Source organism: Cannabis sativa, chromosome 9, assembly GCF_029168945.1.
Source record: "Cannabis sativa cultivar Pink pepper isolate KNU-18-1 chromosome 9, ASM2916894v1, whole genome shotgun sequence".
Classification (NCBI taxonomy): domain Eukaryota; kingdom Viridiplantae; phylum Streptophyta; class Magnoliopsida; order Rosales; family Cannabaceae; genus Cannabis; species Cannabis sativa.
Window position 1 is genome coordinate 826105 of NC_083609.1, and position 13574 is coordinate 839678.

Consider the following 13574-nt stretch of genomic DNA (forward strand, 5'->3'; position numbering starts at 1 on the left):
TTTTTTTTTGATGTTAAGTTATATATGTGGCACTAATGTGATAATTGGTTAAACAACCATGTTATCATTTTGTTGGCCTCGTGTAACAAAACTTGACAAAAGGACCAATTTACAATACTGTGAATAGTTTAGTAACCATTTGTATAACGAGCTGAAAAGTTCAGGAAGCACAATAATGCATATGTCAATAGTTCAGGGGTTAAAAACCTAAAGAAAATAATCAGGATAAGTTAAAAACTATTTTTTTTATTACATATTAATTAAATATAACTGTAAAATAATTTTAATTGATAAATACCCTCTTTTATAATCAAAATACTAAATATAACCTCACATAACTTATTAAACCTATAAAATTAGTTATAAATTAAAGAGTAATAAAAGAAAAATAAAAATAAAAATAAAAAATAAATGTGCTTATAATTTCCTAAAAATAATGTTAGTAATACTATATTTGTTATAATTGGGCCAGCTCAGGACAGGCCCAACCCAATCCAAATTTAAGTAAGCCCAACCCAAATAATAAAGAAAAAGAAACCCTAAACTCAGTACGTTGATATAAAAGGAAAACCCTAACTCAAATCTCTGATTCTCAGTCGAACGAGGAGAAGAAGATTTAGGCCTCCACAGCATCAAGGCTAACCCTAACCACCACCAGAGCTTCTCTCTCTCTCTCTGCCGCCATGGGGTTCGTATATGCTTTCCCATTTCTTCTATCCTTTGATTATGCTGTTTTTGGTTGTAAAAATCGTTACTTTGTATCTGTAGCTATCTCTTTGTTTGAGAATTTTATTGTAGATGTTCATTAGATTTCGATGTTTATGTTGGTAAGTTTAAAAAATCGGTGCTTTTTATCTAATAAAGTATTTACTGTTTTGATGTTATGTGATGCATATTGTTCATTGTGATAAACCCTAATTTAGTCTGGTTCTACTTTAATTGAATACAAATTGAATAGTTGAGGAGTGTTTGTTATCAGATTCTGCCTATAATGTGGTTAATTTCTTAGGTTTCATTGTATTAAACCCTAGTATTGTTCAAAAATTGAGTATGCTGTGGATTTTAGTGTAGTTGATTTTCTAGATTTTATTGTGTACTGATAAACCCTAGCCTTGTTCTGCAATTTTGTATCTTATGAGTCTGTTTTGTTCTTCTTACTACTTGTTAATAATGATAATTCATGTATGAACATGGCAATCTTGTTCTGCAATTGGGTATGTTATGGTTTTGTTTTTTAAGTAATTGTTAATGTGTGGTTGGTTTTCTAGTTTTCAATGTGATAAACCCTAAACCGGAACATTAAATGTTTGTTGCAGTAAGACACGTGGTACCGTAGCTGGGCGCAAGCTGAAGAGCCACCGTATCAAGCAAAGGTGGGCTGACAAATCTTACAAGAAGTCTCACCTTGGTAACGAATGGAAGAAGCCATTTGCCGGTTCTTCCCACGCAAAGGGCATTGTCCTCGAGAAGATGTGAGATTCTTTTTCGATACAAGTCTTTGTTATGATCAACAGGCTCACTTGATTCTAAAAGTACTAACTAGTTTCGTTTCTCATTGTGTTTCAACAGCGGTATTGAGGCAAAACAGCCTAACTCTGCTATCAGAAAGTGTGCCAGAGTTCAACTTATTAAAAACGGAAAGAAGATTGCTGCTTTCGTCCCCAACGATGGTTGCTTAAACTACATTGAAGAGAATGTAAGTAACACTCAACACTATTAAAATGATCAAACCCCATTATTAGCATTGTGTAGAGAAGAGACTAATCGATATTGTTTTGTGTTTAGGACGAGGTTTTGATTGCTGGATTCGGTAGAAAGGGTCATGCTGTGGGAGATATTCCCGGAGTTAGGTTCAAGGTTGTGAAAGTTTCCGGTGTGTCTCTCTTGGCTCTTTTCAAGGAGAAGAAGGAGAAGCCCAGATCTTAAGCTATCATCATGCATGCATGAATGTTTTTTTTCACCCTAAAATTGTTGCTGTTTCTTTTTAGTGTTATATGAAGAATTTTGAGTACAATTTTTGATATTTGGATGTTGGGTTGAATTCACTAGTAGTTATTGTCACCCTTCTTTTGACTCTTATTTATTTAGCTACTCTGTTTCTGATGAGCTTTATATGATCAAACTTCAAATCAAATTCATTATCATTATTAATACTTGTCATCTTAATTTTGATTTAAAAGGCCTTTCACTCCAATTCTGCATTGGCAACACCCCTAAGAGAATTATTATAAGATAAACTGTTCATAAATAAGTGAAAAGATTTATATAATAAGTGGGTCTATTTGTTATAAACTGTCTAACAAAACAAATAAGGTTTATGAATCTATTTTGTTATAAATCTTCATCATGATATTTATATGCTCTTAATGAGAATGTTACCCAAAAATTGGTGTATACTTAACCTTTTTACTTGCAATGAAACCTTTGAACTCCCCAACAAAACAAATCAGCTACCTCAATCTACTTTGTTATAAATCCTCAAGCTCTAAAAATGCCTAAGTTACTTTGTTATAATTATAAATTATTAAATTATTAAATTGTTCTCTTTCCCTTACTTTATGGAAGGACAATTGGTCTACCAATATTCTCTTTCATATTGGGACTCATTGATTGGATTTTCAAAAGACTTTTGTAGCTCCGAAAATATGTTTGAAGTTGGTTGAGTTTCGAGTATACTTTAACTTTTAGCTAAAATTCATTAAAATTTTTGAGATATTTTTATACTAAAATAAAATCTTTTTTTCAAGTAAATTAAAAATTATGTTTTAATTCTAAAATTACTTCTGAATAATCCTTTTAAATGAAGTTAAGGAATTCCTAACACCCATCTCTCCAAATTTATTTTTCAGAGGGTGATATGTATCAATTTACATTCTACTTTTATCTTAATTTTCTAACACTTCATCTGAATTTCCTGATTCACATTTTTTGGTTTATTTATAAAAAATTTACACAAATTAAAATATACACTATCCAAAAAAAAAAAAAAAAAAATTAGTTGCCAAAATTATCAATTGGTTTCGTTGTATGTATTTTCCGATATTGGCCTCCTCTTATTTATCCGCTATCTACACAATCAAGTTTTGATAAATTTTCTTTTATTCAATATAAATATTTCATGACACCTTAAATTTACGGTTTAGTAATTTAGTGAATTTTACAACTAAAATTTGAGCTTAGAAAATTAAAGTGCAAGTTGAGAGAGTTTAACCGCCAAAAACTCTTAACTCACACCAAATTTTGTACTTTGATGAAAATTTTACATAACCCCATTCATTCACTCATTCAATTCAATTCTTGTGAAAGAATATGAACTACAACAAACTACAATCAAAGAAATGATCATACACTGTTACATATTATATATTATATATAACAGAAACTAATTAGTTTCCTTAATACTATTTTATGTTGTCTACAGAACTATTATATATTATACCAAATTTTGTACTTTGATGAAAATTTTACATAACCCCATTCATTCACTCATTCATTCAATTCAATTCTTGTGAAAGAATATGAACTACAACAAACTACAATCAAAGAAATGATCATACACTGTTACATATTATATATTATATATAACAGAAACTAATTAGTTTCCTTAATACTATTTTATGTTGTCTACAGAACTATTATATGTTGCATCTATCATAACCAGAGAACCATGAGGAGGGTTCTGCAAGTTTCGGTAACTCGCCATCTTCACCGTTATAGAACGGTTCAAATTCCTCTCTCCATTTATGGTCACTTGAATCATCTTCTTGACAAGACTCCCCACCTACATCATACTTTACCGTATCATCATCGAAAGCTGGCTTTATCGTTGTATGATCATCATCGAAAGCTGGTTTTATCGTTGTTGTATCTTTTGGTAAACGAGAATCAGCAAGGAGCTCATTAAGATTGCTAATCTCTTTTTCATATTTTCTCTTCATTTTGTCCATTTGTTGATAGGCATTGTCAGCTTCTTGCATAGCCTCCATTGCTTGCTTCTGCAAAATTAGAATAGGTGAGAACTTAGAATAAGATGTTTTGATGTAACAAATTAAAAACCATTAGTAATAATGATGATAATTTTATTCAATACAAGCATGCAATAATTTGATGACTTAATTGAGTTTTTTCTTTAATGCATGACACAACACAAATGGTGAATCTTCCTATAAACTAACAATTAATTAATATGCTAAAAGAACTAGTTAATAGTTTTTACTTTGATGACTAGCTTGCATTTACATAATTTATTGGGAAATTTGTGGCAAAAATCCCTGTGCAGTTCACTTTGTTGCACTTAAATTCCACCAAATTAAATTAAAATAAATTATGAAATATACTGCACTGAACTCACCTCAGCAGTGGCAACAGCTTCTTCGGCTTCTTTAAGCCGAACGAGCAATTCGCCAGCAGCATGTACAGCCTCAGCAGTGTCCCTCAGTTGAGCCTGAAGACCTTTATTCTCATCCCTAAGGTACCGTCTTTCTCTTTCTCTTTCGACTTTCAAAGCTGAAATCTCAGAAGCAAGAGCATTTATAAATTTGGACTCAGCACCCCGAACTCCAGCTTTAGCAGCTGCTTTCTTCACATCCTCCATTCCTTCTTGTATCTTCCTATGCCTTGCAAGAAGATGCATATGTTTCTCTTCCAAATCCGCATACTGTTCCAGCATACGTGCATTTCCCTCCATGGCCAGCTGCATTGCTTCCTTAAGCTCTTCTGCACATTTCTTCTCGGTGTCTAGTTCCCGTGCAATCTTTTCTGCACGTTTCTTCTCAGTGTCTAGCTCCCGTGCTTTCTTTTCAGCTAGTGCTCTGGCATCATCGAGTTCGATTCTCATTTCGTCAGCAAGAAAAATCCACTTACTTTCTGTTTCAGTCCAACGCTTTCTTTCCTCTTCAAGTTTGTCATCAACACTCTCGTCCTTAGACTCCGAAATTGTATTAAGAGGAGGAGGGGCCACACTCGGTTCACTTGCATATGTCAACTGTAGTACTGGGTTTCGTTTTCGGGATGATGATGAATCCACATAATACTGAAGCTGGCTTCTTAAGTCTTGAATTTCTTCCAACAATACTTCCCGTTCTCCCATATCATGAAAGTTTCGTAAGTTTTCTAGCTCATCTTGAACTCTCTTTAGCTCAATTTTTGTCCTCAAAATTTCTGGATGGTTCTCATATTTCTCCTTCAAAAGCTGTAAAAAAAAAAAATCATGGTAAGCTAATTGCTTGAGAGAAATAACTGTTAGGAAACATTTGAATGAACCAATACCTCATGCTCATGTTTGAGGGATAGTAGTTCTTCCTCCATGAAGTCTTCGGTGGGTAAAATACCATCCATAAGGCCTTCAAGACGCAGAATCTTATCCTCCCTCGTCTGCGTGATAATGGAATTGCATTCCCTTTCATGCTTATACTGTTGGACCTGTAAATGGAAAGTGAATTGATCAGAATTAAAAACTAGATATGCTTCGGTGAACTAATCTATGAAAATGTCATACCAAACGATTAAGCTGCCCTATCTCGGAAGTTTGCTTGGCACATAACTCTTCTAGAGCCATTTCTCTCCTGATAGCTCCTGCCAAGACCTTTTCCACTGCCTGAGTAGTAAGAGAAAATATTAGAAAGAAATTTCAGAATAAACCATAATTACCAGCTAATGCCAACTAAACTTACTTTAGGAACTAATTTTAATTTTTCAGCAGATTCTAAGCCATCATCAACAGGTACTAACTGCAGGTTCAAACCATCATCATTGGCCTCTTTAGCCTCTTCTAGTTGCATTCGGTTCTTGCAACTACTACACGTGAATTCAACTGGGTCTTCTGATTGAGTAGTTTGCACACCAGCATCAACTTTGGAAACTGGCAAAAAAATCTTAGATTCTGTTGGTTTGTACGAGAACCTATATGTTGACCTCCTAAAAGCTGAACTCTGGCGGTTACTGTCAAATACTTCAAGACCATGGCGAATGCTTGCTGCCAAATGCTCAGTTGGTGCAAGGAAACTTCTGCTAGTTTGATTAGATAAAGTATTGACAGAGCCCTCTCTTGGGGTTTTCTTTAAAGATGCACTCTTATCAACTGGAACTTTTTGAGAAGCACTTAACATAGATGATGTCCTCAAACTTTTCCTGCTGCTGTTAGTTTTTGGTGAAAGGCTTGGAGTTGGAGATTGAAGGTTAGGGGATGCATCACATGTAATCATTCTGAGACTGAGAGATGCACCATTCATCGATGTATTCGGAGAGTTGTTGCCTCTATCTTCAACTGGCATGCACACAGTTTCGTTAACTGATTCAGAGTTTGGAAGAGGAGCCTTTACTATTTTGCTTTCTGATTCTACATTTAGCATTTCAGTAGCAGAGGAGCCAAGGGTACTTTCCTCAGCAGCATTATGAGATATCAGCGTATTATCATTAGAACTTTCTGGTTTTCCTCCAACAGCTTCGTCGGAATCAACAATCATCGCCTCAACTTGTTGTGATATTGCTTCTTCCATCTTGACATCCGTGTCCTCAGAATCTTGTTCTTTTGTACAGTGATGAGGATCATTAGAACTTCTCAATTCAGAGTCCACAAGTTGTGAATCTGAGTTTGAATCAGTTTTATTGCCACTACCACTTGCAGCTGATTGCTTCTCCACTTGAACGCACAGCTTCTCAACAGCTTCGTCATCAATCTCCATCTCTTCATCACCATCATCATCAATATGGGGTAATGTCATTGGGCGATTAATGGTAGACTTTAATAAATGTAAACTTCTACGTATCCATGCTGCTGAATGTCCTCCATTAGCATCAACTGGGTTAGGTCCATTTGACTTCATTCGATGCAGTTCATCCTGTTGAGTTTTTCAGCTTAGTCACATCCACATGTTCACTTATTTATTGACGAAGCAAATCAGATATCATAATGCATAGAAAAGCATACCCGTAGCTGACGTATTACTTCACGCAAGTGGTTTACATCATCCTCCGTTACTTCATTAACAACTGCCTTGTTCTTGATAGCCTTAGCACGCTGAGCAAATCTCAATGTGCTGAAAGTCTCGCTCTTACAACTGGAACAACAAGAACTGATATTAATTTCCAATCTTGCCAAAAAAAATGGTTGGCAATGAATAAAGATTTTAAATATATTTACCTTTGTGTGGGTGATATAGCACAAACCATTGCTAATTTTGCATTCCCTCCAAGGGATTCCTGCAATAAAAATGTCAACCTGGAATCTCTATAGGGGATATGTCTTTGCTTTCCTGTCTGTGAAATTTCAGCGAGAATGTTTATCAAATTCCTGCAAAAGTAATTGACATCAGTTAGCACCAGACTAATAGAATGAACATTTGGATTACCAACCTATAAAATCAATGTACTTATACAATTTCACAGGAAATATTTCCATTCAAATTAGACAAGTTATTTAAATCTATCAAGTACCTAATAGCTATGGTAAGTGAACTTAGATATGCTGCATGCACTAGCTCAGAAATAAATCTTTCACTATATTTATTAATTTATTTTAGTTAGATAAGACAATGTTTACCCAAGCTGTGACAATGAACGATTAATATTTCCTGCTTCCTTGAGGCGCTCCCCTGCTGCACCTGTTAATTTTTGTCTTTCTGACCCTGCTAGATCAACAAGATTAATTCTGCTGGTTTTGAAGCTGCTCAGACCATCCGTGCTCTGCGAAAAGGAAAGATAACTTTCAGATCACTCAAAAAAATATGTGAATAATACGTTAACATGAGTCACATATTTGAAAACTACCTTACTTAAGTGCTCATTTAATTGAAATCAGTCCTACAAGAATATAATTTTTTCACAGTTTAACATCTAAAACCAGACAATAAAATTTGTCACCACCATAGATGGTTATACCTTGCACCGAGATTCAAGAACACAGGTAAAAACAGTATGGGAGCGAGAACTCTCAGAATTAATGCTTGTTGCACCTGTCCTTCTGTTCAACAGACCCTGCAGAGTGTATTCGGAAGTGGTAATGAGAGGCACATGTAAACAAGATAATTTTCATTAATAGCTCATCATACTAAGGTGATGAGTTATGCTGAACCATAATTTAAATGATTTTGGTACATAATGCCACGTGAATAATGCTACGAGTTGTAATATTCACTCACGTGTTACATTTTGATCTGCTCTCAACATTAAATAAAATTTGAAAACATGAGTACGGCAAAAGAGATAAAGAGAGAGATAAGACTCAAGCTTAAACAAAAATACATCAAACCTATGACTGAGGTACAAGAGATATATTAAGAGTGCAAACCTTCGTTAAAAGCTTATTTACATCCTCCATTGTACGAACACACTCTTCTGTAAGATTTTCAACATAGATCCCTGATTTAACATCTTCTCTAATCTGTAAGAAAGGTAATGTGTAGAGATTCAGGTCAGTCATTATTCGTTCATAAAAGACTTAACTCTTTTGAAGAAAAAAGAATCTTATTTACCTGAAGGTTTTTTTGGTTAGGATCCAATAAATCTGTTATTTGCTCATTGTAAATCTGCAAAATTTAGTTAGACTTTAATTTAGAAACTTAAAAAAATAAATAAACAAGCTGATCAATCAGAAACAAACTGTTGTGGAGAATCTACCTCAAGAAGAGAACAGTGACACAAATACTTGAGTTGTTTATCAGAATTCTTGATTTGCTCCTGTGAGAATACGGAGATAAGTTGAAACAAATATAGGACATGAAATTCAACTAATCAAAACAAAGACAACTTAAAATTACCTCATTTATGCGAGCAAAGAGACGCTCAAAAACTCGAGGAGTTAAACCTTGTTGGTCACTCGATATGTTTTCATCCAACAATGCGTTGGCTGGACCCCACATAGTGTAAGTTTTCCCACTTCCAGTCTAACGAGAAATCAATGTAGATCAATACATATGTCACATATATACTACTAAAGTGCAATGTAAAACTAAGAAAAGCCAAACTTCAAAATACCTGTCCATAAGCAAAGACAGAACTGTTAAAACCGGCCATACAGTTTTCAACAAGAGGCGCCCCCACAAGCTGGAAAAGATCAAGCTGCAAACAAAAAGTATAACTTTCAGCATTCACTTCATAATCATTAATTAAGAACCTGGAAAGATATTCAGCATTTGATCATACCTGTGTTGCCTCTGTGTCCGCAACTGAATCAAATGTGAAAGTTTGCCCATTGATGGTTAAAGAATCACTCGAAAGTTTCTCGACTATCATATCTCCTTCGTCCCTGTCTTTGCGTGGTGGCCTCATTCGCACTACTACCTAAAAAATGAGTAAAAATAATTGTCTTAACAGTTAAAAAGGAATCTCAGATCAAATAGATGTAAGATAAAAAAAATAAAATAAAATTTAGAATCTGAATCTGAATCTGAATCTTCAAGCAGTTTGAACAGTTCAGCTGAATCTAACTACTAAACTCGATAGACCCTTTTTTCCTTAAATGCTATTAGTATTTTTAGAAACTTTTTTCCCCTTAAATCCCAATTTTCTTTCATTTGATTAAAGCTATTACCTTCTAAATTGAAATTCAACTTCCATAATTATCTCATTTCTAAAAAGGAAACTATCTCATTTTCAGATTTCATAATATATAGATTTTATACATAGAAACTAGCTGAATTTGAGCAAAACTAAAACAAATTCGAAATGCTGCTTCAAACTCAAAACCCCAAAACTCACTCAACCAATTTCAAATTTCACCACAGCTAAAAAAGGAAAGAAATGAAAATAAACAATACCTGTACGCCAGAATCAGAGGTTCCAAACACAGAATTCTCCGGAACAGTCTCCATGTGAAGCTTCCTCTTAAGAGGATTAGAAGACGGCGGACGAGGAGGCAACGGACTCTTCAACTTAGCAGCAGCGGAAGGCGAGGGTTTAGGAATCGGAGGCAAGGAGTTTGGATCGGCATAGGGCGGAGCATTCTCCTTGGAAGATTTCTGCTTCCGCGGATGTCGGATCTTGGCGGTGGTGCTGCTAGGGTTTGGAGATGGCGGAGGTTCCGTCTCTCTCAAGATGTTATTTCTTGGCTGCATAAAGTGCTTCATCGTCTTCGTACTAACTCCTTAGTTCTTCTTCTTCTTATTCGATTCGAACCAGAAGGAATCAATCGAAACCAGAAGGTTTAGAGAGAGAAAGTTAAGAAGTACAGAAATGGATATAGAGAGAGAAAGTGAGGAGTTTAGAGAAGAAGAGAAAGAAAATTAGCCGTTAGAGAGAGAGAGAGAGAGTGGGAAGAAAATTTGAATTTTGGGGTAAAAGAAAAGGCACGTGTGTAGGCCCTATTTTATTTATTTTTAATTATTAATTTTTTTTTTTTTTAAAAAAATATAAATTGGAAAGCAAATGGGTAATAGGACAAGTTTTGGGTTCAGTGGTCCACACCCGTATAGTCGTTTTGTTATTAGTGTCGTTTATTGTCGTTTCTTAATATAAGTGTCGTTTATCGTCGTTTTTTATTACAAGAGTCTTTTTTGTCATTTGTGTCGTTTATTGTCGTTTTTATTAACTATGTCGTTTATTGTCGTTTTTCATTATTTGTGTCGTTTACCGTCGTTTTTTGTGATTTGTGTCGTTTATTGTCGTTTTTTTATGATTTGGGTCGTTTCTTGTCGTTTTTCATTATTTATGTCGTTTTTCCTATTTGTGTCGTTTTTCATTATTTGTGTCGTTTATTTTTCCTTTTTATTATTTATGTCGTTTATTTTTCCTTTTTATTATTTATGTCGTTTCTTCTTTTATTGTCGTTTTTTATTATTTGTGTCGTTTATTGTCGTTTTTATTATTTGTGTCGTTTATTGTCGTTTTTATTATTTGTGTCGTTTATCGTCGTTTTTTGTGATTTGTGTCGTTTATTGTCGTTTTTTATGATTTGGGTCGTTTCTTGTCGTTTTTCATTATTTATGTCGTTTTTTGTGATTTAGGTCGTTTCTTGTCGTTTTTCATTATTTATGTCGTTTTTCATTATTTGTGTCGTTTATTTTTCCTTTTATTATTTATGTCGTTTCTTCATTTATTGTCGTTTTTTATTATTTGTGTCATTTATTTTCTTTTTTTAATATTTCTGTCGTTTCTTCATTTATTGTCGTTTTTTATTATTTGTGTCTTTTATTGTCGTTTTTCATTATTTGTGTCGTTTATTTTCGTTTTCATTATTTGTGTCGTTTATTGTCGTTTTTCATTATCTGTGTCGTTTATTGTCTTTTTTATTGTCGTTTTTCTTTATTTTTGTCGTTTGTTGTTGTTTTTATTATGTGTCCTTTGTTACTGTTACTGTCGTTTTTACTGATAGAATTCTATTGTCGTTTTTTCTAGTTGGTTTGGTGCCTTCTTTATTTTAAACTCTGTTATTCCTTTTTCTTATATTTTTACTCAAGAATTATGTATTTTTATATTCAGAACTTTTGGTTATAGTCGTTTTCCTCAATAATTCCTAATGAATTATTAGTTTTTGGTTACGTGTAGGCCCTAATTTATTATTAATATTTACTTATTTTTATTTTGTTTGGAAAGAGTTAGAAGGAAATATTTTCTTTGAAAAAATATAAAAATGGAGCGTTTGTATGGTCTTTAGAGGAGGGGAATCCAATGAAAACTAATGGGCCGAGTTTTGGGTTTCTGTGGTTTTTGTTAAAATATATTGTCGTTTATTTTTAATATTGTCGTTTTTCAAGGATGCTGTCATTTATTGTCGTTTTTTGTTATTTATGTTGTTCATTCTAGCTCTTGTTATTGTTGTTTTCTCTGATGGATTTTTTATTGGTGTTCTTGTTGTTGGGTGCAGTCATTTATTGTCCTTTTCTTATTATTGTCGTTTTTACTGATGGAACTTAATTGTGGTTTTTTGTTTATATTGTCGTTTTTATTTTAAATTCTGTTATTCTATTTTTGTTTTCATTTTTACTCAAGTATTATGTTTTTTTTCATTCAGAATTTTTGGTTACGTATGAAGGTTTTATTATTATTATTATTTTATTTTATTTTGAGGGAGAAAGAGAGAATAATTTCTTTTTTTTAAGGAACTGGGCCAAGTTTTGGAGGTACCGCGTGAAAATTAATGGGCCAGGTTTCGGGTTTTAAGAGGTCCGCCATTATTTATTGTTGTCTGTTAAAACATTGTCGTTTCATGTAATATGGTGTCATTTATTGTCGTTTTACATTTTGTTGATGTCGTTTTATGGAATGGAGTCAGTTATATCTAGTTTTCATTACTACTGTCGTTTTTCTTATATATCAGTCTTTATTGTCGTTTTCTATGTTTTTTTTAAAGTGGTGTCGTTTGTAATTTATTATATTAAATAAATATATACATGAAAATAATAATTCAAGGTCCCTTTCTTGAAAATGGTTTTTTTTTTATTCAATTGAAGAATATGGTATTAAAAGACATATATGTGTTAAAATAAAATAATATATATAAAAATATACTACTCTTTTCATTGCTAATTAAAATTAAGATAAACCCAGGGTCGGCCCTAAGAGTAGGCGGGCTAGACGTGCGCCTTGAGCCCCCGAACGCTCAGGCCCCGAAATTGTAAAAAAAAAAAAAATTAATACATAGATAAAGTGTTAAATAAGAAAAAAATATAATAAAAAATTGTTTGGTATAGTGGTAAAAGTCTTACTTTAAAGTAAGAGGTCATGGCATCAATTCCCAAGTAGTTATGAGAGATTGAACCTTTGATCTCTTAAGAGTTTTTTAAAATTTTACCATTACACTAATCACTAGAACTATTATTTTTATAATAGTTAAACCATATATAGGGCCCCAAAATTTAATTTCACCTTAGGGCCCATATACCTTAAGACCCGCCTTAGATAAACCCCTATAGACAACACTTTCATTCCAACATCTAACAATTACACCAATAAATAATATTAGTATTTCTCAAAAAAAAAAACAAAAATGACATATATATGTGTGTGTGATGGGTGTAGGAGTGTAGATAGGTACGTAGCAGCATAAGCATGCAGCAAAGAACGTGGCAAAAATCCAAAAATATATATAACGTGTCATTGTCGTAAAAGCAAGTATAATAATTGGAAATTTGTAGGCGTACACTATTTTCTACAAAATTATTAAACCCCAATCGAGGTGATAAAACCTGTAGACTATAGTACAGTACTCCACTATACTACAACTATATATATATATATACTGTATACTCCCAAATTTCCCAATTAATACATACATATACAAAGTACAAACATCACACTCTTACTCTTAGCTGGCAATTACTATACGTATATAATATACATCAAAATATCAACTATTATTTTTTAATTTAATAAATACTATAAAAATATCTAACCAGAGACTACTAATTCAGGCCACGTACGATACATGAATTTGACACAAAAGACTTAAAAAATTATGTGAGTCGTGTTTGCGTCAATTTTAATTTAAAATTATACATATATTTCTTTCTTATAATTAACCCAATTTCGTCCTCCTATCTATTTTGTTAGAATTACATTTGGAGGAACATAATGAGAGTGGAAAGAGCATTGATAAAAAATATTATAGTGTTTAATATTTTTTTTAATGTCATACTATT

The 13574-nt window shown here is 33.1% G+C and overlaps 2 protein-coding genes across 2 annotated transcripts; one reads left to right on the forward strand and one right to left on the reverse strand.

Moving 5' to 3' along the window:
- The first annotated feature begins 533 nt into the window (after positions 1-533).
- Positions 534-2103, forward strand: LOC115722468 (small ribosomal subunit protein uS12). Its single transcript, XM_030651686.2, has 4 exons — positions 534-688; positions 1317-1472; positions 1570-1696; positions 1786-2103. The coding sequence occupies exons 1-4, from the start codon at positions 684-686 to the stop codon at positions 1924-1926; spliced, it is 429 nt and encodes a 142-aa protein (XP_030507546.1). The 5' UTR covers positions 534-683; the 3' UTR covers positions 1927-2103.
- A 1359-nt stretch (positions 2104-3462) lies between these two features.
- On the reverse strand, positions 3463-12670 carry LOC115722351 (kinesin-like protein KIN-12B). The gene is made up of 16 exons (XM_030651545.2): positions 9756-12670; positions 9142-9279; positions 8974-9057; positions 8757-8882; positions 8617-8676; positions 8472-8525; positions 8288-8380; positions 7879-7974; positions 7541-7683; positions 7142-7291; positions 6929-7058; positions 5673-6839; positions 5498-5596; positions 5269-5421; positions 4352-5191; positions 3463-3995 (listed from the first exon to the last, which is right to left on the reverse strand). Exons 1-16 carry the CDS (start codon positions 10062-10064, stop codon positions 3636-3638), a joined length of 4002 nt encoding a protein of 1333 aa, XP_030507405.2. The 5' UTR covers positions 10065-12670; the 3' UTR covers positions 3463-3635.
- Positions 12671-13574: the final 904 nt, after the last annotated feature.

Coding starts and splice junctions, on each gene's coding strand:
- LOC115722468 (XM_030651686.2), top strand. Junction 1,473..1,569: donor GGCATTGTCCTCGAGAAGAT/GTGAGATTCTTT, acceptor GTGTTTCAACAG/CGGTATTGAGGCAAAACAGC. Junction 1,697..1,785: donor TAAACTACATTGAAGAGAAT/GTAAGTAACACT, acceptor TTTTGTGTTTAG/GACGAGGTTTTGATTGCTGG.
- LOC115722351 (XM_030651545.2), bottom strand. CDS start 10,064: ATGAAGCACTTTATGCAGCCAAGAAATAACATCTTGAGAGAGACGGAA. Junction 9,058..9,141: donor CGGACACAGAGGCAACACAG/GTATGATCAAAT, acceptor TTTTGTTTGCAG/CTTGATCTTTTCCAGCTTGT. Junction 7,684..7,878: donor TTCTTGAATCTCGGTGCAAG/GTATAACCATCT, acceptor TCCTTTTCGCAG/AGCACGGATGGTCTGAGCAG.